Raw genomic sequence first — 25,965 nt, 5'->3', positions numbered from 1 at the left:
CTTGGAAAAGTACAGAATGGTCCCCCCCCCTTCAAAGAAATTATGAAACAAACCATCCATTCATCCATCCATCTTCTTCCGCTTATCCGAGGTCGGGTCGCGGGGGTAGCAGCTTCAGAAGGGAGGCCCAGACTTCCCTCTCCCCGGCCACTTCCTCTAGCTCTTCTGGGGGAATCCCGAGGCGTTCCCAGGCCAGCCGAGAGACATAGTCCCTCCAGCGTGTCCTGGGTCTTTGCCGGGGCCTCCTCCCGGTGGGACGTGCCCGGAACACCTCACCAGGGAGGCGTCCAGGAGGCATCCTGACCAGATGCCCGAGCCACCTCAACTGGCTCCTCTCGATGTGAAGGAGCAGCGGCTCTACTCTGAGTCCCTCCCGGATGACTGAGCTTCTCACCCTATCTCTAAGGGAGAGCCCAGCCACCCTACAGAGAAAACCCATTTCGGCCGCTTGTATCCACGATCTCGTTCTTTCGGTCATGACCCAAAGCTCATGACCATAGATGAGGGTGGGAACGTAGATCGACCGGTAAATTGAGAGCTTCGCTTTATGGCTCAGCTCTCTCTTCACCACGACGGACCGGTACAGCGCCCACTTGACGGCAGACGCTGCGCCAATCCGCCTGTCAATCTCCCGCTCCCTTCTTCCCCCATTCGTGAACAAGATCCCGAGATACTTGAACTCCTGCACCTGGGGCAGGACACACCCCTTGACCCGGAGAAGGCACTCTACCCTTTTCCGGCTCAAGACCATGGCCTCGGATTTGGAGGCACTGATCCCCATCCCGGCCGCTTCACACTCGGCTGCGAACCGCTCCAGCGACAGCTGCAGATCATGACCTGATGAGGCCAGTAGGACCACATCGTCTGCAAAAAGCAGAGATGAGATCCTAAGGCCACCAAATCGGATCCCCTCAACACCTTGGCTGCGCCTAGAAATTCTGTCCATGAAAGTGATGAACAGAATCGGTGACAAAGGGCAGCCCTGGCGGAGTCCAACTCTCACCGGAAACGAGCCCGACTTACTGCCGGCAATGCGGACCAGGCTCTGACACCGGTCATACAGGGACCAGGCTCTGACACCGGTCATACAGGGACCTGACAGCCCGTATCAAAGGGCCCGGTACCCCATACTCCCGGAGAACCCCCCACAGGGCTCCCCGAGGGACACGGTCGAACGCCTTCTCCAAGTCCACAAAACACATGTAGACTGGTTGGGCGAACTCCCATGCACCCTCCAGGACCCTGCCGAGGGTGTAGAGCTGGTCCAGTGTTCCACGACCAGGACGAAAACCACATTGCTCTTCCTGAATCCGAGGTTCGACTATCCGACGGACCCTCCTCTCCAGGACCCCTGAATAGACCTTGCCAGGGAGGCTTAAGAGTGTGACCCCTCTATAATTAGAGCACACCCTCCGGCCCCCCTTTTTGAACAGGGGGACCACCACCCCGGTCGGCCAATCCAGGGGAACTGCCCCCGATGTCCATGCAATATTGCAGAGTCGTGTCAGCCAACACAACCCTACAACATCCAGAGCCTTAAGGAACTCCGGGCGGATCTCATCCACCCCCGGAGCCTTGCCACCGAGGAGCTTCTCTACCACCTCGGCGACCTCGTCCCCAGAGATTGGAGAGCCCAACCCAGAGTCCCCAGGCTCAGCTTCTTCAATGGAAGGCATGTTGGTGGGATTGAGGAGGTCTTCGAAGTACTCTGCCCACCGGCCCACAACTTCCCGAGTAGAGGTCAGCAGCAAACCATCCCCACTATAAACAGTGTTGGTGCCGTACTGCTTCCCCCCCCCGAGACGCCGGATGGTGGACCAGAATCGCCTCGAAGCCGTACGGAAGTCTTTCTCCACGGCCTCTCCAAACTCCTCCCACTCCCGAGTTTTTGCCTCAGCAACCACCCGAGCCGCATGCCGCTTCGCCTGCCGGTACCCATCAGCTGCTTCCGGAGTCCCACAGGCCAAAAAGGCCCGGTAGGACTCTTTCTTCAGCCTGATGGCAACCCTCACCGAAGGTGTCCACCAACGGGTTTGAGGGTTGCCGCCGCGACAGGCACCGACAACCTTGCGGCCACAGCTCCGATCTGCCGCCTCGACACTGGAGGCACGGAACATGGTCCACTCAGACTCCATGTCCCCCACCTCCCCCGGGACGTGTTCGAAGTTTTGCCGGAGATGGGAGTTAAAGCTCCGTCCCACAGGGGATTCCGCCAGACGTTCCCAGCAGACCCTCACAACACGTTTGGGCCTGCCAGGCCTGACCGGCTTCCTCCCCCACCACCGGAGCCAACTCACCACCAGGTAGTGGTCAGTGGACAGCTCCGCACCTCTCTTCACCCGAGTGTCCAAGACATACGGCCGCAGATCCGATGAAACAATGACAAAGTCGATCATCGAACTGCGGCCTAGGGTGTCCTGGTGCCAAGTGCACATATGGACACCCTTATGCCTGAACATGGTGTTCGTTATGGACAATCCATGACGAGCACAGAAGTCCAACAACAGAACACCGTTCGAGTTCAGATCGGGGGTGCCGTTCCTCCCAACCACGCCCCTCCAGGTCTCACTGTCATTGCCCACGTGAGCGTTGAAGTCCCCCAGCAGAACAAGGGAGTCCCCAGGAGGAGCACTCTCCAGTACCCCCTCTAAGGACTCCAAAAAGGGTGGGTAATCTGAACTGTCGTTCGGCCCGTAAGCACAAACTACAGTCAGGACCCGTCCCCCCACCCGTAGTCGAAGGGAGGCTACCCTCTCGAGGGAGGCTACCGGAGTAAACCCCAACGTACAGGCGCCGAGATGGGGAGCAACAAGTATGCCCACTCCTGCCCGACGCCTCTCACCTTGGGCAACTCCAGAGTGGAAGTATGTCCAGCCCCTCTCAAGGAGGCTGGTTCCAGAACCAGAGCCATGCGTCGAGGTGAGACCGACTATTTCTAGCCGGAACCTCTCGACCTCACACACTAGCTCCTGCTCCTTCCCCACCAGAGAGGTGACATTCCACGTCCCAAGAGCCAGTTTCTGCAACCGAGGATCGGACCGCCAGGGTCCCCTCCCTCTGCCGCCACCCATCCCACACTGCACCCGACCCCTTTGGCCCCTCTCACGGGTGGTGGGCCCATGGGAGGGGGGACCCATGTTTCCTCTTCGGGCTGAGCCCGGCCGGGCTCCATGGGTAAAAGCCCGGCCACCAGGCGCTCTCCATCGTGCCCCCCCTCCAGGCCTGGCTCCAGAGTGGGGCCCCGGTGACCCGCGTCCGGGCGAGGGAACGCCAAGTCCAATGTTTTTATTCATCATTGGGGTCTTCGGGCTGCGCTTTGTCTGGTCCCTCACCTAGGACCTGTCTGCCTTGGGTGACCCTACCAGGGGCATGAAGCCCCAGACAGCATAGCTCCTAGGATCATTGGGGCACTCAAACCCCTCCACCACGATAAGGTGGCAGCCCAAGGAGAGGATGAAACAAACCTTTGTGTTTAAACAATATCAATATAAAAAGGCAATCGAAACTAAGAATGAAGTAAATCTGTCATTACTCCAAGAAAGAAATAAGGATGAAATTTTAGGTTCAGTCCAAAGTGTAGGAGGAGCAACAGCAGCGCTGAGCGGTACAGGCTCCGTCAGAGCTGCTCAAGTGAGGAGCTAACTGTTAGCTGTGGCTATGCAGCACAACTAACAACCCTCCAGTAAGTAAATACTTAAAGCAAAAGACATGTAACACCTTTTATTTATTTTCACTGCTCAATGGGAAGAAACACATTCACAATGAAAATCAGACTGCAGTTCGTTATTTTATTACTTTGGCTGAATCATGATAAAGCCAAAATTCTGACTTTTTCCTCTGAATTCTGAGATTTTTTTTTTTCTGGGCCACTGGAAAAAAAACTGACTTTCTGTGCAAAAAAAGTTGCACAGAAAAAAAATCTCAGAATTCCCTGAATTCTGAGATTTTTTTTTCATTACTTTGGCTGAATCAAAAAAAAAATCCCTGAATTCTGAGATTTTTTTTTCTGTACCACTGAAAAAATAATTCTGATGTTTTCTGAGAAGAAAAGTCAGATTATTTTTTTTCAGTGACCCTAATCCTCTTCCGTAGGGAGCATATTATTTCAGGCAGCTAAAAGATTTGGTTTCCCCCTCATAACTTTGGAAAATATTGAGCAAATGTTTTCAAATTTACAGGATTTCCTGTTGATGAGGAGAGGAATAAGCATGATTGCTGGTAATTTAATTAACTCCCATGTTATAGAGGCACAGGGAAGAACAGATTATTTCAGGTGGCTAAAGTATTTGGTTCCCCCTCATAACTTTAGCAAATAAAGAGCAAATATTACCAAATATACAGGATTTATTGTTCATGATGAGAGTAATAAACACAGTTAAAGACTAGCTGGTAAATTAATTTGCTACCATGTTATGGAGGGGGAACAGATTATTTCAGGTGACTAAATATTTGGTTGCCCACTCATAACTTTGGCAAATAGAGAGCAAATGTTTTCAAAATATCAATAATTGTTATGTGTGACAGTAAGATTGAGCCACCAAATATTAACAACTAGAAATTTCTTTTATGCATTAATCTGTCATATTATATATTAGAACAGTATTTTCCAGAAAGCCTACACTCTATTTTTTTAAGGAAGTCTTAATTTTTTGTGCCCTGCTATCAGCTAGCTTCCGTCCTCTTATATCAGCAATAAAAAATGATAAATACACACAATGTGTTGGAAACCCGTGTTTGGTGACTGACTTTTATTTGTCAGGCTTACGTGACAAAAGTTGGAAAAAGACCGATTCTCTTGGTGATTAAAAAAACAACACAAAACGGTGTAAGATGTCCACACAAGACCTAGTTTATTTATCTGTTTTACAATTTTTTTTCAGCTGCTGATTAAACTGAAAGTTCCAACCTTGACATGGTTATATAAGTTGTTTTACAGAGAAATCGATCAGAAGCACCGTGAAAATAGTCTGCTCAACCTCCCTGGCTGCAGTGTGCGCTCACTGACACAGGAGAAACAGATTTTCACAGGGGAACAGAATTTCCCACAAGACCTGAAGTCAACCACATAATACAAATAAAACAAAGTAAAGGCAATAAGCACCCAAAAGGTGATGCAACAAATAAGGAGCTTAATTTGGGGTTATTTACATCAAGCATCCAGTTACTTCTGCTTTTATGCCACTGATTTTTGATATGAACCACCTCATGGTTTTTGGTTACCTCTGAGATTGCTTTTCAGAAAACGTTTTCTTGAATAGCTGTGTGTGAGTCTTGAATGTTGAAGGGTTATAAACTAATTCATCTGGATATAGTTACTCTACACACTGCCACTTACTGGCTTCCTATTATTTGCTCACAAGAAAAAAATGATAAACTATCCCCGTGTGCCTCATATGCCACAAACAGTAAAGTCAATTCAACTATTAATAGTTGCCCTGTTGAGAGATTTTCCCACCTGAGCTGTGGGTTTCTGCAGCTCCATCAGAGTCTCTTGGCTTCTTCTCTTGTTAAGGCGTGTGTGATCCCTTCAGAAAAGAGCTGGATTTATTATAAAATTGAATAACTTTCTGGTGAATTCTGTTTGATGCTGACATCACTTGTAAAGACAACTGACTGCACAAGATTTTATTTAGAGCGTCAGAATTAATTATAATTGCTAATTATAATTAATTAATATATTTTAACGCATTTTTGGATTTTTGTTTGGAAAAAGCTTTGAACACTATTCATTTTCCTTTTATTTCACTGTTATGTATTTAATTTTGTTGGTCTGCCACATCAAATCCTAGTAAAATACATCAAGGTTTATGATTAGAGCAGGACAAAATGGGGAAACTTGAAGGAAGGTAGATACTTCTGCAAGGCTTGGCATGTCTTGACTTGAACAACAGAGATTTAACCCACCGACAGTTTGATCCTGAAGTTTTCATCTCTCACCCTGATAAGATCTCCTCTGATCCTTATGGGACCCTTTCTGATCCTGATGGATGAAATCCATTTCCATCATGTTGGGATCCTGTGTCCTCTCTGAATTTGACTGGATCTGCTTTGATCCTGATCTGCTCCTTTCTCGTTCAGATGTGACTCTGATCTACTTTCCGTATTCCTGCAGATCTCACCTGCTCAGCTCTGCAAATTCTCCCATCTCCTGTCCTGTGGTTATGTCTTCTGTGGATTCCAGTGGGGATGGGGGGAAGTGGCTGGATGCCCACTACGACCCGGTGGCTGGTCTCTACACCTTCTCGTCCTGCATAGACCTGGCAGATCTTAGCGGGGACAGGGAGAGCCGACTCGTGGTCGGGGACCTGGGCACCGGCTCATCAGGCATGAAGCTTAAGGTCTACCGTGGCACGGCACTCATAAGTGAGAATAGCCTGCTGGACCTACCTGCTGGCCTGGTCGCCTTTTTCATGGACCTGCATGAGCCCCGTATCCCCGCCGTGGCCGTGGCCTCTGGACCATGCATCTATGTCTACAAAAACCTGCGGCCATACTTCAAGTTCACACTTCCGAGCCTGGACATCAACCCACTGGAGCAGGTGGTTGTGGCCTCTGTTACATCCACAGGGAGAGTCAGAATCACAGAGAAGCTGGGTCACAGCATACTAAGGAACATAAGAATGCAATGGTTTATTTTTAATTTCTATATAATAATTAATTTTAATTACCATTTCTGCTGAGTTTATCTTTCGAGATGGGTATTCAGTGCTTTTGACAGGGGTGCCATATACTGTACGGGGGAAAGGTTAGGACAATTCCAAGGGCCTCTGACCGACAAGGGGCCCTCCACAAATTTTTTGATGTTCATAGAAAAAAATTTTTGGGGCCCTGTCAATTATAAAATCAATCATATTGTGTTTTCTAAAATTGTTACAAGACCACTACCACTACACATTCATATTTTATCTGAACTCCCCGACCCATGGATCTGCTTAGCGCACTTGACGGTGACGATGTTCAGCAGCAGTCAGTAGAAGACAAGAACGACTGTGGCAGTTACTATGCTGCTAAGGAAAATTATAAAATAATACAGGTTTTCAAAAAAATTGAGAGATATAGAGAGAAAAAGACAAAAGTGCCAATTTGTAACCCAGTTTTTCTCCAAGAAAGGTGAGTAGACTGTGTGGGATTATCAACTATTTAGCATAGTTAGCTTAGCTACAGACTATTGATTGCCTTCATTTCACTAGCATTCAATGAACGAAGGATGTAAATTGCCAACATATTCATATATTTAACTTGCCCCTGTACCTTTAACCACTCTTAACAATTTTAATGATGTAAATCACAATCTCTTGTGGCTGCTCAGCCTCCCTCCCCTGGCCCTTTGCTATGCTGGACCTAGCGATAAGTTTCGCAACGATAAGTTGTTTCTCCACCATTAGCACATTTAGTAGTGAGTGAATGAGGTTGATTGACAGCACTAAGACCCTTCTCCTTGTTTGGATTGGTTGTTTTTGGCCAGAACATTGCATTACTTTAGCCAGTAATAGTACTGTAGTTCAGGGAGGAGAGGGAGGAGATTGATTTTTTTTCACACATTATCTGCCTCATAACAAACTATCACGACATGGTGCCAGCTTTAACAAATATGGAGAAAACATATTTTTTTATTAAAGTTATGTACTGCAGCTTGAATAAAATGCAACTATATAGCATTTTATGAGAAGTTTGGATTGCTTCATGTGTATTTTGCACGTTGCCTATGACTGTTGCACATGGGAAGAAACATTTCAGTTATCTAAAATTGATCGAAAAAATTTAAGCAACCTACTTGCATACTGTATGCAGACTGTTTCATGTAAAATTCACTAGCAGTGAATACTGTACTAGTATCAGTATTGAACCAAAGAAAGCAAGGCAGTTGCAAGCCTTTAAAAATTGTGACTCTTTTGACGGGCCACATAGACTCAAGAAACTGTAACAGCAGCTGCGCAAGGGGGGGGGGGCAATTAAATTTTTTGTCATGGGGCCCAAGATTCCTGGTGGCTCCCCTGGATAGAAAGAGAAAATACAAGAGTGTCAATTTGTAGCCCAGTTTTTCTCCAAGAGAGGTGGGTAGACTGTGTGAGATTATCAACCGTTTAGCATAGTTAGCTTAGCTACAAACTACTGTTTGCCTTCATTTCATTTAATGAATGAAGGAACAAATCTAACAACATATTCATATATTTAACTTGCCCCTTTTATCACACTTAACAACAGATGAGTCAGTCAGCAGCAGCTCTAACCCCTAATACCAGTATAATTCCTCGCCTCTCTCCCAGTGAAAAAGGTGAGCAATACTGTGTCCAATGACAAGCAAGTTAGGATCATTCCAGGGAATCTATGTGGCTTTTTTCTGTCTTTCTGATCTTTTTACAGTTAAACAACAAAAACAGTGTATTTATTACTCACAGAAATTCAAACAATCTTTATAGCAGTGTGCTAATGAGGTAGTGAATGAGGTAGATTGACAGTGCTAAGAGCCATCGTCAGAACGATGAATTTCTTTAGACAGCAGTAGCAGCTCAGGGATGAGGTTGAGGAGATTGATCTTTTCATCTGTTTCACAGCAAACTGTCATGACATGGTGACAACTTTAACAAATGTGGAAAAAACATGTTTTTATTAAAGTTATATTCTGCTGCTTGAACAAAATACAACAACATAGGATTTTTGAGAAGTCTGGATTGCTTCATGTATATTTTATACGTTGCCTGTGACTGTTGCTGGTGGGGAGAGACATTTTAATAAGCTAAAACTAATAATAAAAAACAATTAATCAACCTATTTGCATACTGTATGCAGACTTTTGCATTTAAAGTTCACTAGCAGTAAATATTGTGCTAGTATCAGTATTGGACCAAAGAAAGCAAGGCTGTTGCAAGCCTTTAAAATTGTGACGCTTTGGATCGGTTAGATAGACTCAAGAAATTGTAACAGCAGTTGCGAAGGGAGGGCCCAATTAAATTTTTTGTCATGGGGCCCAAGTTTACTAGCAGCGCCCCTGACTTTTTATGAAGCAATAAGTTTAAAATTTTCACAATCATCACACTATAAATTGACCTTATTGAGTATGTGACCAGCTGCTGTGCTCTGATTGGTCAGGATGTGTGGCAGCAGGCGAGGGAGGGTCAAATCGACCCTGTGATGCTGAAGGAGATGCTGGAAAGTATCAGGAAGAAGGCAGACGTCCCGCTATCCATGCGATCTCTCAGGTTCCTGTCTCTGGAGTCTGATGAGGTGGACGAGTTTGTTCAGCTGTACAAACAGCAGCCAATCAGGCGGCAGGTAATGCTACTGTTATCATCATATAGGCCAAATTTGTAAACATTGCTGCTCCTCTCACCAGTTTGACCAGTATCTGCTTCCTCAAAACTGGACGTGGACTACATCAGCAGTAGAACAGGTGCAGGAGAACCAGTGTCTCTGGCACTTACGCTGTGACTCATTGATTCTTATATTAAATTATTCTTGATGTATCATCTGTAATTCTCCCACTCAATGTTTCTTAGCCAGTGATGTTTTTATGTTTAAATGAAAAGCAGGAGATTCACACATTTCTGTATTTCTGTAATTCACACATGTAATTCAGTATGGGATTCTATACAGTCCTGAAGAACTCCAATTCTTCTAATACAGTTTAAAAAACCTATACGGTCCACATGTGAGTTTAACTCATATTGGTTCCGTTTAATGTGAACCCAGAACTGTTTGACCTCTGACCAGAGTGTTCATTGATTGTGTTCTTTCAGACGGTCATCACCTGCATCGGAACTCTGAAGAAGAGCACAGCCGACGAGGACGGGATTAGCTGTTTGGTGATTGGTACAGAGAACAGCGACGTCTTCGTCCTTGACCCTGAAGCTTTCACCATTCTCTGCAAGGTACACTCTAGTTAGCTGGTTTAAACTGGTCTCTACTGGTTCTAAACTGGCTTGACATGACTCAAAATTAGTCTGACCTAGTTTTTAATTGGTCTGAAAACATTTAGATGCTTCTAAACTTGGTTGAGCTAATTCTAATTAGAAAAGTGTGGCGCACAAAAAAAAAAAAGTTTGTTTCTCTGCTGGCCTGGGAACGCCTTGTGATTCCCCAGAAGCAGCTGGCCCAAGTGGCTGGGGAGAGGGAAGTTTGGGCCTCCCTTCCTAGGCTGCTACCGTCGAGACCTGACCCCGCATAAGCTTTTACCAGTATAAGTATTTATAATAATTATGTAATTTATTTAAAAGGTGTTTTCAGGGCGCATAAGGTCACCTCACTAAAATTAAAAATAATAAATTTTAAAGAAAAATTCCAAATAGAAAAAGACGAAAATAGAGATCCAAGTGAAAATGCTTGTTTAAACAACGGAACGTTCAGCCGAGATTTTAAAGAAAGATAGCGTGTCAGAGAGTCCTTTGCAGTGAGTGGGGAATGTGGAAGCTTTTTTTAAATAGAGGAATCATGTGCACAAGTTGCACATTTAAAGAATGGAGATGCTTTCTGTCCATAAAGGTGCATTCACAAAGCAGGCATGGCTCGACTGAAGGATGACTGACCTGTCAGCAGTTCCAGCTGCACCAGTGAAGCATGGCTTCTTCTTCAAGTTTTGCTCATAGCTCCAGGATGATCAGTCTGCGCAATCTAAATGCTAATAAATCATCATCAAGTCATCATCATTTCAGTGTATTTAGGTGAGTTTTGGTGCTTTGTAGTTTATTGTCCACAAAGAGGATTTGCGTGGCTGCCACACATTTTCAAGGCAGGTAAAAAGTTTGCGTATTTACGCCACGTTCATTTTTATACATGCCGACTTGTGCATAAAATATGGCACCGCATATTTTTCATGCATACGCACACTTCACACATAAGGTCCCTGAACTGGACTGACTTGACCTGAATTGATCTGATAATTTTTGACATTATGCTATTCCAATTTCTTTATGACTTTTAGGTAGCTCAGTCTGAGCTGTGGAGTACGAATCAATACTTCTCCCCTTTACATTTAAATAAAAACAATATGCTGATGACACATAAACCTTCTCTCACTGACCGCCTCTTGAGACAGCACTGAAACCTAACCTTTTCTCCAAACATCTCTCTGTGATTGAAGATGTCTCTTCCCTCTGTTCCCACCATGATGGACGTCACAGGTCAGTTTGATGTGGAATTCCGCATCACAGTTGCATGTCGCAATGGCAGCATCTACATCCTGCGCAGGTAAGAAAAAGCTGACCAAACTCACTTGTTCTAGAACTCGTCTAACACATTGGAGCCTAAACTCATACAGTTGTTTTCCCTGCTGCTGATCAGGGAATCAGAGAAACCAAAGTACTGCATCGAGTTGTTGTCTCATCCTGTTGGGCTGGTGAGAGTTGGGAAGAACATGGTTGTAGGATGCACTGATGAGAGTCTACAGGGTTTCACACAGAAGGTAGACTTTGAACCAACTGTTATCTGATCACAGGAAATATTGTAAATGATTAAATCAGTCAGCTGCTAAGATCCTAATTTGAGTGATCCTCCTGGATTATTTGTTTCTGTTAGTGCAGAAATTCTATCACAGTAACAGTCTGGTTGTCTGCGGTTGTTTTTTCAGGGTAAGAAGTTGTGGAAGATCATCTTGCCGGCTCCTGTCACTACAATGGCTGCCATGGACCTCCCCACCAGGGGCCTTCAGGCTGTCCTGGTGGGCCTGGCAAACTGTCAGGTCCATCTGTACAGGGATAAGAATCTGCTTAGTACCATCAAGACCCCCGATACAGTCACCAGCATCTGCTTTGGTCGGTACGGACGTGAGGATGGGACCCTTATAATGACCACAAAGGGAGGCGGCCTCATGGTTAAGATCCTGAAAAGGACGGCGGTGTTTGATGATATGGACAGCACTCCTGGCCCGCCATTGGCTCAGAGTGTCCGCCTCAATGTCCCTAAGAAAACCAAGCTGTATGTGGACCAGACACTGCGGGAACGGGAGAATGGCCTGGCAATGCACCGAGCCTTCCACATGGACCTGAGCCGCATGAGAGTGGCTGCTGCCAGAGCCTATGTCAAAGCTCTGGAGTCCAGCCTGACTCCTATGTCCTCCAGCCTCTCAGAGCCCCTGAAGATGAACGCCGTGGTCCAGGGCCTGGGCCCATCCTTTAAACTGACCCTGAATATCCAGAATACAGCGTCCTGTCGGCCCATCATGAACCTGGCCATCAACTTCCTTTACGACGACAACCTGTATCGGATCAGGAACCCATACATGAAGATCCCACTGCTGGTGCCGGGACTTATTTACCCTGTTGAGACCTTTGTGGAGTGTACCAGCGACAAGGGAATCTCTGACATCATCAAGGTGTTTGTGTTGCACGAAGAGAAGAGCTCTCCTCTGCTGACGGCTCACATCAACATGCCGGTCAGTGAGGGTCTGGTGCTCAGCTAAAGCCCAACCTTCCTGTTGGAAGGTGCAGAATGTGGAGAGGAACCCTTCAGTTCAAGAACTGGTTAACAGTGATAGCTTTGAGCAGTCCAGTCCAGAGTTAGTGAATGTCTCCGCTGGTTAGATCACTGGTTTCCAGCAGTAAGCAATGATCTATGAGCTGTAAACCAAACAATATGAATCAAACGCCTCCAGACTGGTGGTAGCATTAATATTGAAATATTATTATGCTAAGAGAAAACTCCAGGTTCCAACCTGATGAAGTGTCCTTCAAAACTGTTGGAACAATATCTGCCTGGAGGGATCAGGCCTGAATGGCTTTAACACTAACAGATGAACTAACAGCACTATCATATTGTACAGGACAGTGGTGCTTCATCCATTTACTGATTCAAACACAGATCAAACCCAAAGTAAAAAGTGTCTGTATATAAAATTAGTACATGTTTTCTCCTTAGATATGCTGTACTAAATTGTAGCTGTGTCAGAATAAAAATAAAAGTAAAACTTGTGCACAGTAACATCCTTTCTGTAGCTGGTTTTCAGTTGTTCTCACCCCCTAGCTCCTGTGTAACCCTCAGCCGGTTTTCACTCCCCACACTGAATGAGGCAGATTCCTCCGTGAGTCTCCTCCAATTCTGCAGTAATGATCGGATCTTCTTAACGGACTTGATTTATTCTATTGCAGGTATCAGTTATCCTCTGATTCTGCTTCAGCAACCTCTTCATGCAAAATATATGTTGGATATTTTGCAAATCCTATGGTTTGTATTTAAATTTTGATAACATGTTTAGTTTAGATAATTTATTTTATTCAAAACCATTAGCAAAAATCTGAGTCAGACTTTAAGAGAGCATGAATGCTACTTTGTGTCCCATCGACTAGGGTTGCCACCTTTCAAAAATTAACATAAGGGACGCTCACCATGGCGTGTGTTGCTCTACTCTCATGGCCGCTGCAGTGATAGACAATATTTTATGGCAGTGTTTCTTGTTTTTAAAAAGTGATCCATAGAGCAACCAGTCATACATAGAGTACTAGAAAATTGTACTCCCATCAGAGTAGCATACCTTAAAGACCTTTAATTAAGCAAGTGTAAAATGTATTTGGTAAACTACTCAAGAACTGAGTAACTGATCATAACACCTAATTTAATGATCAAAATGTATCCTCAGACAGGGCTCCAAAAGTATTAAAGTTATGTGAAAATTCTGGTACTGTAAAGACCATTACTAAACTATTTATACAAATAACGAGTTGGGTTTGGAGGCTGGTCCTAGACCAAATTTACCATGGGAGCCAGTGTAGTGAGTGTTTTTTCATGGGGACACTTAAAAAAAGAATGAAACAAAAAAAAAACAGAGCAATATTTCATCATTTGATATAATATGTAACCCAAAGAGCCATGTGTGTCTCCAGAGATACAGGTTGCAGATCCTGATCTAGCAGATGGAAAGTGTGATCCTATCTCAATATAGCAGCTAAAGGTGCAGCACTATAAATTTTAATTCATTGTTAAAGTAAAATTGTGAAGGTTAAAAAAATCCATCTTTGAATATTAACAAAAGACATTTATTTCGCATAATTTCATCTGTACCCTTGTTGACCCTGTCTAGAACTGCCCCTGGTCAGCAGGTCTATGTCTGACATTAATAATACATTAAATGACCACTGAATACTGAATTAATAAAAGATGTCAACATTTCTTAATAAAACAAATAGAAAGCCCTAACAAACCTTTTTAACCTAGGAAATATTTATGTATTTACGGTTAATCTCTTAGTATGATTTGTTCTTTAAATGGCCATCTGTATTATTTTTTTCTGATACAACTATACATTAAATAAGCAAATCATTGATTATTTAATAATCAAACCATAACAGTCTACTAAAACCACAATAAAACACTTAATCATGGCTAAAGGACCAAATGTATCAGGTGTGAATACACCTTAAGTTGCAAGATAATACAGTAGACATAGTATTTATTGCTCATGGACTAGTATTGTACTTACATGAAGAATTAATAAAAATTTAGATGTTACACAAAGGAACTATTAGAACTTCTAAACACTTTAAGTTGGACAGCAGATACAACACTGACAAATGTTTCAGTCTGCTTAGATATTAGTAAATCAGTAATTTTTCATTTGCTTTGAGATACAAGACAGTATGATTTGTTTGATACAATTTCAGTTAATTTTCAGAATAAAAAGGGAAGGATCAAGACTAAATTTTTGTGGCTGGAAGTTACTTATCAGACAGCTTTTGTAAAAAGGAGCCACAACGAGAAATACTGAAGGCATAAAAAAATCTATTAAGTGTAATTAAGATAAATAGCAGAAACAAACAAAAGAAATAAACAGATGAAACAGAAGATTGAAAGGGAGAAGCTGTAAAATACAAAGGACAGTTAAAAATCTAAGGAGGAGAAATAGATAAAGATGGGAAGATGTCATATCAAAACTGAGATCTGGACCTACAGGGTTAAATAGCTCCTTGAAGAATAAGCATGATGCTACCAGCCGGGCATGTTTTTCTGGTTCTATTACTTATCAGCATTAAGAACACATAGACTTACAAATATTTATTCTGGAGCAGGACTTTGAGTGAATTGAGGCTGAAGAATTCAGGTTTGCCTTGTTTAAATTTTTGAAGAAATGGGGATCATTATAATTTGAGGTTAAAAAGCCGTTCTGATCCAAGATCAAAATGTAATATTTAATAATACACGAAACCCCATCAATGTGAATTTGGGTTACAAGGTCGTTGAACTGTAAACTGTGCTGTCGCGTCATGTGACGTGTTTCAGCCAATCGCAGCTGCAGAGCAAGGAAGTGTGGCGCAGTTCAAAGTTAGTCTTTCCAATTACTGGTGGCAGAAAGCAGATGAGTTGTCACCATTAATATTTAAGGCTCAATTTTTAGCTACTTCTTTTTATATCAATGGTTTCTAATTTCCCTGACGTGTGGACGCTGTTGTCAGATGCTCGCCGCCGGTATGGTGAGCTGTTCGCGGAAGAACCTCCCCAAGCGGCGGCATGTGCTCCGGGCAGAGTCAACCTGATCGGGGAGCACACTGACTATAACCAGGGATTTGTTCTTCCAATGGTAAAACTGCGATTGTTGTCCTTGTTTATTGGTTGGATATGTTTACGTCAATGATACAACTTCAAACCCGGTAAATGCCTTAAATCTAACTTTTTGTGTTGAAACAGGCGCTTCCCTTTGTGACCGTGGTGGTTGGAGGTCCAACCTCTGGCCAGGAAGTTACCGTGATAACCACAGCGGAGGACGCTGATGAACCCCGGAGAGTTGACTTCACCTTGACAGGCGATGGATGCTCTCTGCCGCCAGGGTTACCTCGCTGGGCAAACTATGTGAAGGGTGTCATACAGCACTACAGGGGTAAACATACGATCTGGTGAAAATGGACGTGGAATGCTGTTTCACTTCCTGTATTTTATTAAATTACACGTAATATTAACATGCTGTTAAAAAAGTTATAGGCCTACAGCCTGTTTAGCACTTCTTTCAACATACATTTTTTTCTGAATAAAACTGTAGGTCTGATGTTGAAGTTAGAAAATTTGCTTTTATTCTTTTTGTTATTGTCCTCATAATAGCGATATAAAACCATCCTCGCCTTATAACAGAGATGGTACGGCAGCAGAAAAAACTTTTGACTTTAATTTTATCAGGCTGTCCTAGTGCTGGACTAAATGCCGGGTTGGCTACAGGCAGCCTGAATCGGTCCCATCGCTGTGGGTTGATATCATGATATAAAGAAACGGTACAGCCTGGGGTTCACACCACGGGATCTGGGCTGGAGGTGAGCGATTGTGATGCTTTTGGCAAAAGCGAAAGCATTTGCCAAGAATGTTTTCATTAATCATGAACAAAAAAAAAAAAGAGAGAGAGAGAGAGAGTAACTATTGTGAATAAAAGTTACTGCAGAACCTCAACTGCTAAAGGAAGATTTGGCCCATTGCATTTGGTGCTCACAAAAATCATTTTCACTAATACAATATATTAGTGAAATTACTGTACCAACAATTTGGCATGTTTCGCTTTATGCAGTGGTCCACAGTTAAATCAATCAAGATATCTCAAAACCAGGGGCGGCCTGACCTATGGAGATACCAGGGGATTCCCTTGTGGGCCGCTCCATTAGTGGGTTGGTGGCCGGTGGACTGTCCACACAGCTCCAGCGTGCAGCTCTGTGCCAAAGTGCACAGCACGCAGCACCATCTTGTTTTATGTCGCCACAATGACTCACTTATGTACCTAGCCTCTTTCCCTCAAAGGTCTTTGCATGGCCCATCTCTTCAGAACTCGTCAGGGTTTTCTGTGGGTCTGGACACCGAGCCGGTGAAATCAACTTATCCCTGCTGTAAGCAATGTGGTCAAATTGTTGTGTCCCCAATATGGTAAAAGAAAAAAAAAGTCGGAAAATGCAAAGTAAAAAGAGGAGTAGTCGCAACAGGCTGCATACTCATCGGCACATATGCTCTATAAAATCTTGATCTTTTGACTGAGGAAGCTTGACCTCATCTTGAACTTCTTCCATTTTCTTATACCCGCACCAACAGTTACTTCCTTCTCACCAAGTTGCATGCCTATTGTCCTGTAGACCAGTGGTCCCCAACCACCAATTGGTACCGGGCCGCGCAAGAAATAATGAACTACTTCCGGATCTTTTATTTTGAAAATCCTAAACCGGATATTACCGGTTACGTCTTGCGCTTCAAAATTAAGCCAACTTGCAGCAGAATGAGTAACAAAACAGCATCGGAGTACTGCCCGCACCCAGTATCAACACTATCGGACTCGATACTTACTACGCACAAGCCCCCCTATCCGCAGCAAAGTTGCGAAGGGCTGACCGGTCTGCGCGACTCAAAAGGTTGGGGACCACTGCTGTAGACCATCCCAGCCTTGTGCAGGTCTACTGTTATACCCCTGATGTCCTTACACAACTTTCTGGTCTTGGCCATTGTAGAGAGGTTGGAGTTTGTTTGAGTGTGTTACCAGATGTCTTTTATATAACAAATTTAATCAGGTGCAGTTAATACAGGTAATGAGTGGAGAACAGGATGGCTTATTAAAGAATAATAGGCCTGTGAGAGCCAGAATTTAGTTAGTAGTGTATCAAATACTTATGTTCAGCAATAAAATGCAAATTAATTTCTTAAAAATCATACATCAGTGATTTCCTGATCAAATGTCTTCAAATAGAATCTGCATTATATGGGATTTTTTCATGAAGACAGTAATATTAACTCAAGCAGGGACAGATTTACATCCGATCTTTCAGGATGTCATAACTGTTATCTTGTCTAGCACCACAGCTGAAATATGCACTACCTTTGGGTTTTATTTGCTGCAGCTCCTGGTCTCCCAAATTTCAGAGCAGTGGTAGCTAGCAGTGTCCCGCTGGGTGGAGGACTCTCTAGCTCTGCCTCTCTGGAGGTGGCCTTCTACACCTTCCTGCAGCAGCTCAAGCCAGGTAAGTCCAAGTATAGCTCCAGCCAATTTACAGCACAATCTTAGATATTCAGCACAAAACTTTACTAAGACACACTTCCAATGGCTTATTACGTTTGGTGCAAGTGCACACTATGTTGATAATGAAACTGTAATACAAAATGCAAGCGACTGAACATCATTTGTCATTCTATGAGTAATTATGTATGTTAGATTCTGACAGTTCTGGTGAGACTAACATACATATTTTTCAGAGCTTTGGAGCATGTGGAATGGTCAAGGAACTTAAATCACAATCGTAAATTTAGCCTTAAATATGTTCATACTCTCAATACGAGTAAATGTCTTATGTGTCAATCACAATATTTTCATACCATCAACAATCCCTGACATCCTTCTGTCTGGATAGATGTCAGAGAATTGTTGATGACTTAAGTTAGTTTGTAGAATATATTTCAATTAGTTGGTTTTCTGGCACAGACCTGGAATTTTTTTGTAGTTAAAATTTTATTGATTTTCTGGATACAATCACACAAACCTCCCCCTCTTTCATCCCCAGGGCACAAACAAACATTGCATGTTACAGTCTTCTCAGATAGCAAGCATTGACCATAATTCAATGTTGAATTATGGTCAAAAAGGTTGATTTTTAGTTAAGGTAAAAATTGTCATCCAGTTCTAGCCAATTAACCACTGTTGAAAAGATATCACTGAATCAATGTTGTTTTGTGGTCGAATTCTAATGATTGAAATGACAACATCTGATCCAGTGTTTTTTCACCCTGGTCCTCAAGGCAAACTAACCTGCAGGTTTTAGATGTTCCTCTGCTTAAACACATCCCATTCAGATGATTGCCATTCAGTAAAACCCTGTTAATCAGTCATCAATTGAAATTATGTGTACTGAAGCAGGGGAATGCCTAAAACATGCAGGGCAGTGTGCCTTGAGGACCAGTGTTGAAAAACACTGAATCAATTTATGCTGTTTGTCACATCCCTTCCCCTCTTCCCACTCCCTTAAATAAAATTTAATATTAATGCCATGTTGTCATTTTTTAAGTTTGTGTACACACATTTTTGGAAATATGGTAATGTAAGATAACTTTGAACAACATAATACCCATCGTCTGCCAACAAAATTGTGAAGAAACTTTTAATGGTATGTTATGATGTAACATAAAAACAAAAATGATTAATGAACAAAAAATATACATGAATCAATATTGATTCATTAACTTTGATTTAATATAAAATCAACACAAATGTCCATGTAGATCAGGGGTGGGCAATCCTGGTCCTCGAGTGCTGGTGTCCTGCAACTCTTAGATATCTCCCTGGTCCAACACACTTGAATCCAACAACTGAATCACCTCCTAAGTGCAGTCAAGTTCTCCAGAGTCCTGCTAATGACCTCATTATTTGACTCAGGTGTGTTGAAGTAGAGACGCATCTAAAAGTTGCAGGAGACCGGCCCTCGAGGCCTGGAGTTGCCCACCCCTGATGTAGATCCACATTCAGATGATAATTAAATCAACATTGATTCATTGTCAGTAGTGATGGGTAAATGAGGTGTCATGAAGCGTTTTGACCCATAGCAAAACTGTATTGCTATGGGTCTGGCAACATAGTTGACAGACTGATTTGATGTAGTCTATACAATAAGATTTAAGTCATTGTATTTTATTGTATATTATATATTGTATTATGTCATATCTTCAGTTAAATTAAAAATATATTTGATATTCTTTGATACAGCTAATAAATAATGTGAACATGTACCAAGTGATGAAAATTTAAGTGAATGTGTTTGGAATGAGGATGCTTGTGGACTGTTTTTTTTTTTTCCCCCACAAATTTTCATTTAAAAAAATACGTTTTTCCAACATTTTGAAATTTAGTCTGTTACGCTTTTTTAAGTGAACGAAGTTTTGACACAACTTCTCCTGCTGTAGAAAAAAATTAAGTAAACAATACATTTATATGAAATAATTTATAAAAAGCAACTGAATAATTTGTAGAATGGCTGTATACCTGAGTTTTCCTATTTGTATCTGGGACTTCGTTCTGATGCCTGGCCCTATAATGCCTCAGCATTGAGGAGGTGGATTTATTTAAATAAGACAGCTCTGTCAAACATATGCAACACTTTACCTGCAGAACATAATACGACAGTAAACTAAGAGTCAAATTTAGCTGAATTTGGATTCAGATAGATCAAGTAGAAACTGAAAAGAACCGGATGAAACAACAACGAAGTGATAACCAATGCCTTATTTTCGGATGTAAGATCAAAATGGTCCCAAACTACGAAACCTTTCGTTTGCCTTGAAGCTGCACCACAGTTGACGCTGTACCGTAAAAGATCAAGAATTCTTTTGGCAAATGCATCTCGTTGACAGATTCGCTTCCTTATAAACACAGATTGGCGCGCCAGTGTCATCTCGAAACAGGTCCTGTATCGGTCACGTGACTTACTGAAAGCGATACGCGCACCGACACGGGGTTTGTCTAAGTTCTTGATGCAAGCGCCGACGCATCGGTGTTGCCGGACCCATCACTAATTGTCAGTTATGGTTTAAACCCTAACATTGATTCAACATGTAATAAACCAACCACTTTCAATATCATTTCAATATCAATGTGGATTCAATGCTTCTACCTAACGTTGTTTCAACATTAGGCAGAAACATATTTCTGCCTAAAGAAATATGGCACAAATATGTTTCTGGTATATTTCCTTTTTTTTTATATGTGTTGCCCTGTTCTTTCCTGCTCTCCCACAGATGATGGAGAGAAACTGGAAAAAGTGCTGGCATGTCAGCAGGCTGAGCACACCCATGCTGGTGTACCATGTGGTATTATGGACCAATTTGTGTCTGTTTTTGCCAGGGAGGGACAGGCTTTACTCATTGACTGCAGGTAAAGGGAAACATCCAGGTGGAGGACATCAATCATTCTTCAATTTCATTATCTCTATGAAACAGAAAACAAATCTTTGTCATAAGTCATATTTGTTTTTGTTCTGAATCAGGTCTCTAGAAGCCACCTCAGTCCCTCTGGCAGATCCAGGCTTGGTCATCCTCATTACCAACTCTAACGTAAAGCACTCACTGACTGGCAGTGAGTACCCAACAAGACGCAGACATTGTGAACAGGCTGCCTCTGCACTGGGAAAAGACAGTCTGAGAAATGTTACAATAAAAGAACTAGAAGGTATGGAGTGGTTTGGTATGTAAGTGCCTGCCAGTTTAAAAAAAAATCTAAAACCATTTGCAGTCACATGCTTCAGATTTTTAATGTCTTACTCAGTTTTTATATGCAAGAAAATATTACTTTGTATATTTTTATGGTTTGGATTTTTCCCAGTGAGGTATTTATTTCACAATAAAGGTCAACTGAATTTTAATTGAAAGTTGCTAACAACTTTAGTGACACGCAAACTCAAAATTTAAGGCCGAGACAGATTACTTTTGAGGAATATAATTGTAAGGTTTTATTGATAGCTGTCCATTGCACTAAATTGCTGTTGAAATCAAACATTTAGTGTATCAAAAAAACATAACTTATTTTTCCCTCATTTCCATGTTGTAAATGTCAAACTGAGAGAATTTTTATTCTTTCTTGTCAAGTTTACATTCTCTAATAATTGTGGACAAACCAAAGATATTTTCTTTGCATGGAGGCTGATTGGAGATGCACCTATGAATGTATTTTAAGAGTGAGGAAGCTCAGATGTTTTTTTATGACAACTTTCTATAGGTCCTCATATATTGAGGGTCTATTCAGTGTGGCAGAATTGCTTTTTGATTACTAATACACTTCAGCTGGTGCCATAACCTTCCATGTCTGTTTTTCCTGGGTGAAATGCTTTTTCCTTGTGCCATTCCATATTAGTAAAGTTTTTGATTTACATTTGTGGACTGGATGGTAATAATTGCATGTCATTAGCAACTTTAGAAATACATTTACTTAGATAAACTGGTGATTTGTTCAATATATACAGTATTCCACCTACTGTGTAATTTTGCATAAACGGCATTTTCTCAACAAAATGTTATGTCATATTCCAATAGATCTATATTGTGAGCATTTTCTTTCTTTGCCCTGGGAAATGGTGAAAGTCTTTAATAGTGACTGGAGCACAGCAGGTCCTAAAGCTGGTCAGTTAATGAATCATCTGGGTTAATCACTTGAATCTTCATACTGAATCAGCAATGAAGAGCTAGGGTGAAATGGAAAGTTAGATGACTTTCTCAATACATGGCAGGCTTAGATCATTCTCTTGATTTGGTCTCTTACTAAAGTCAAGGATTCACCAGAAATACTGCTGACTCACTCACTGTGAGGTGGATGATAAATCAGATACAGAAACCATGAGTCATCAGGAACAGAAGTGGAAAAAAGAATGTTTGTTTTACTACAAACAATGGGGAAAGGGGACTCATCTGATTTTTTACAACCTACAAGCACACAAACTTGTTTTCATTACCTAATTTAACCCTTCTCTTTAAAATAGTTATTTATTTTTACTCATGGTCCTCTGAAGACCAATCATTTAGTCAAATTCCTTTCATATTTCCCCCCACATTTCAGAGGCCAAGGAGAAGCTGGATGATGTAACTTATCGAAGAGCTCGTCATGTTATTGAGGAAATACAGAGGACTGTCCAAGCTGCTGAAGCCCTAAAGAAAGGGTCCTACAAGGAATTTGGCCAGCTCATGGTGGAAAGCCACAATTCCCTGAGGTAAAGGTAAATATGATTGTGAACAGAAACCACAATGCGCTCAGTAATATGATCTGCTTGTCAGGGACCTGTATGAGGTGAGCTGCAAAGAACTGGATGAACTGGTTTCTGCCGCCATGGAGGTAGAGGGGGTCTTCGGCAGTAGAATGACTGGTGGAGGGTTCGGGGGATGCACCGTGACTTTGCTACAGGCACATGCCATTGACATGGCCATACTACACATCCAGGTAAAAACAAGACCCTTTCAGATGAAGTTATTTCAGTATAAGCTGCAGGGAGTTTCACTTGTTGGTCTGTGACTGGTTCTCTTTTTATGTATTACTGTTCTATTTGCTCTTAGGTGCAAACAACAAGTAGATGTTAACTTTGAATGGATGTTAATCTTTTACAAAGTTAGATTATCTTTTTTCTAGTCTTAAATTTTTAAAGCCAAACAAACATGAAATAGTGGATTTTTTAAAGGTCATATCTGTATCAGCCATTATGGAATAAAGAACTTCCAGGATATCTTCTTCACAAGACTGAAATCAAATGTTTTCAGTTAGGCTTTCTTCAGATCTATTGCAATACAGCTTCAAAGGAAGTTGTTGGTGGTGCACCACACAGACAGTTGTTCTACCTTCACTCTGTATGTGGCCCCACTGCCATGGTATCATCACCAAACTTTATGATGGTATTGTTTGGGTAGGTTGGGTGATATTGAATGGGATGATGAAAACAATTCTTTCAGAGCGGGTCTCAAGTCCCTAACAGACTACTTGACAAAGTTATTTGAAGAAAATATTGAACTAAGGAAACCATGTTGGACTTCCAAGCACGCAGAACTTTGATTTTCTGGAATTCCAGACTGTCCACTCAAAGATTCCCTGTAGTCGTAGCTCCTAATCATGACCAAGTTTTATATATACGTATATATATATATATATATATATATATATATATATATATATACATATATATATATATATCGATAGATAGATAGATATTTCTGATGTTTGTATTTGTATACGTTTATATTTGTTACCCTTGTGAAAAAGGTCTTGACCTCAATGGCTTTTCAAAGGATTAATAATTAGAAAGAACAGCGAATAAAGGGCTAAGACAAATAGGTTGTTCCATGATTATTCCCGTAACTGTCACAACTTTTTTTCAATTGACTTTTGACTCCTGTTTATGATCTTACTGTGCATTTTTTCTTACAATAGGAAAAATACAGTGGAACTCCAACTTTCTACGTTACAACTCCGTCAGAAGGATCAAGGGCTCTCAGTCTGATTTGACCTCACTTCTTATTTCTGCTGTTTGAGAATCTACATTTTCTGCACACACTGAAAGGCATCTGGAATCATCCCAGTAACATGAAAACAGTCTACCATGAAAACTTTTTACCACAATGATGCATTGCTTTGTCATATGCTAGATAAAAATTGCACAGTTTTTAGTTTATGACATGCAAAGGTACCAAGTAATTGTACTTTTATACTTCAAAATAAATCATACTTTTAGATACAGTGATTTTCTTTGATATTTTTTTTTTTAAGTAAAATGTTTATCTAAACTGTTCAAGATGTTATCAAATGTAGGTGTGTTGTTGTGTGCACCCTCATTATCTTCAATACCCCCGAATAAGATGGATGTTGCGGAAAATGCACTCCAAAATATGGTTATATTTCACAAGAAAGACATTTTACAACCAAATAATGGTTGCACATGTTGCAACAGTTACTTGGTTGCAACATGTGTAAAGCTTTAAAGCTACAGTATGTGGCTTTTATATTAAAAAAAACATGTTCTTTACATATTTATAAAACTATCTCTTTTTTGTGACAGTATGAGAGAGATAATGTGAAAAAAATTTAGCTTTTCTGCCTTCTGCAAAAAAGGGGGTCACAACAAAATGGCGGATTGAGCGGCTGTGTTTTCTAGAGCTTGCAGTTTAAGTCCAAAATTTTACTCTTCTTTTAAGTTAACCTTCCACTAAAATCCCAGGAAGCATAGTGTTGAGTCTAAAAACAAAAAAGCAACTTCTAAGACAAACTACAGCTGTGCCATGGACATCTCCACTCAAAATAAAAGGGAATGGGGCAACTTTGCACCCTCAACGTCAAGCAAGAGAAAGGTCGGTTGAAGAGGAAGAAGCGGAGGAATACAGAGCTAAAACAGCCTCATAATTCACAAATGCACAGGTCAAGATCCACAAATGCACAAGATTCACAAATGCACAGTTTGAGATCCAAAAATGCACAGGACAAGATCCACAAATGCACAAGTCGAGATCCACGCTTTTATCCAATGCCTTTTATTTTTGCTACATCTTTTATCACTTAAAATAAGCTCACAAACTATTGCTATTGCTTCTACGTTGTCAGCCCTGTTTGTTTACTCTATATTCACGTGTGATATAGTAGGTTTTTACTGTATTTTCTGGAATCTGAAGGTCGGTCAGAGAAATCATTTTGTGTGAGGTGTGTTGCTCTTGCCGTGTGGCTCAACACCATATATCCCACGATCGAACATGAATTTTTGCCTGGTGAGTTTTTACTCACCAGGCAAAAAAAAGCACTGGCTTTTAAAAATACTTAAGTATTAAAAGTAAAAGTACTTGCTGAATGCATTACCTAATCGCTAATACAATATCATTAAGTGTACCTATCGTATATAATTTTAATACATCAGTAATGTGCCATTTTAATGAACACTGCCACAGATAAAGCATGTTGTTATTGTGTTTACTCTCTGGAACATAGTTTAGATTTAGATATGTGATTCTATGCATCATAATTTCAGGGATGGAAACATCTTGTCTCCTGTCCTAACATAGCATGAACTTCACTTTTTTTTTTGCCACTAATGGCATTTATTTTGAAAGAAATCCAACAGGAAGGGAATGGAAAGAAGGTGGGTGGGGGAGGATATGCAACAAAGGAGCCATGTAGCAGTGTTGTAGTCAAGACCACCTAACCTAAGACCAAGTCAAGACAAAAAGTATGTTTTTCAACATATTTCTTTTGCCATTTCTTGAATCAAATAATGTTAATATTTACTGTGAAAACATGTAAATATGCTCCCCGCGCTACATGACACAATACAATTAAGTGTACCTATCAAAATTGCTTCTCAAATTGATCTGAAAAATCCACATTCCCATAAAAACACCTAGATATTAAATACTTAGAGCTGAAATTAATTTAACCAGTATCATTATCAATTCAAACTCTTCTTCATTCTGCTTTGCTTCCATCTCTGTGCCACAATCCGCAGAGGTCTCCTGCCACTCCTAATAAGATAACTCCCTGGGCGGTTGCCCTTGTCAGAAACCACCACTGTCTGCACCATTAAATAT

General features: G+C 41.7%; 2 protein-coding genes across 5 annotated transcripts in view; both read left to right on the top strand.

The window, feature by feature from the left end:
- The window catches only part of bbs1 (Bardet-Biedl syndrome 1), a 20,132-nt gene extending 7,220 nt beyond the window's left edge, over positions 1-12,912 (top strand). Inside the window, exons 2-7 of one of the 2 annotated variants that reach the window (XM_032573838.1) lie at positions 6,113-6,539; positions 9,091-9,273; positions 9,738-9,869; positions 11,078-11,184; positions 11,278-11,398; positions 11,564-12,912. In XM_032573838.1, coding sequence (XP_032429729.1) covers positions 6,162-6,539; positions 9,091-9,273; positions 9,738-9,869; positions 11,078-11,184; positions 11,278-11,398; positions 11,564-12,394 — 1,752 coding nt within the window. In that variant the 5' untranslated portion in view covers positions 6,113-6,161 and the 3' untranslated portion in view covers positions 12,395-12,912. The remainder of the gene's footprint in view (positions 1-6,112; positions 6,540-9,090; positions 9,274-9,737; positions 9,870-11,077; positions 11,185-11,277; positions 11,399-11,563) is intronic. The other variant, XM_032573839.1, reaches the window with a different exon arrangement.
- Positions 12,913-15,203: 2,291 nt separating this feature from the next.
- Positions 15,204-25,158, top strand: galk1 (galactokinase 1). 3 transcript variants are annotated; one of them, XR_004340703.1, is made up of 10 exons: positions 15,204-15,502; positions 15,610-15,799; positions 17,781-17,900; positions 20,662-20,797; positions 20,910-21,091; positions 22,472-22,622; positions 22,687-22,849; positions 24,501-24,542; positions 24,651-24,808; positions 24,870-25,158. XR_004340703.1 is itself a non-coding variant. In XM_032573848.1 (8 exons), the coding sequence occupies exons 1-8, from the start codon at positions 15,338-15,340 to the stop codon at positions 23,900-23,902; spliced, it is 1,182 nt and encodes a 393-aa protein (XP_032429739.1). In that variant the 5' UTR covers positions 15,206-15,337; the 3' UTR covers positions 23,903-24,137. The 3 variants fall into 3 exon arrangements, 1 of the variants encoding a protein (XP_032429739.1); XR_004340702.1 differs by having other exon boundaries at positions 24,501-24,808; XM_032573848.1 differs by lacking the exons at positions 24,501-24,542; positions 24,651-24,808; positions 24,870-25,158 and adding an exon at positions 23,828-24,137 and having other exon boundaries at positions 15,206-15,502.
- Positions 25,159-25,965: the final 807 nt, after the last annotated feature.

Source organism: Xiphophorus hellerii, chromosome 10, assembly GCF_003331165.1.
Source record: "Xiphophorus hellerii strain 12219 chromosome 10, Xiphophorus_hellerii-4.1, whole genome shotgun sequence".
Taxonomy (NCBI): domain Eukaryota; kingdom Metazoa; phylum Chordata; class Actinopteri; order Cyprinodontiformes; family Poeciliidae; genus Xiphophorus; species Xiphophorus hellerii.
This window is presented reverse-complemented; position numbering and strand designations above follow the sequence as displayed.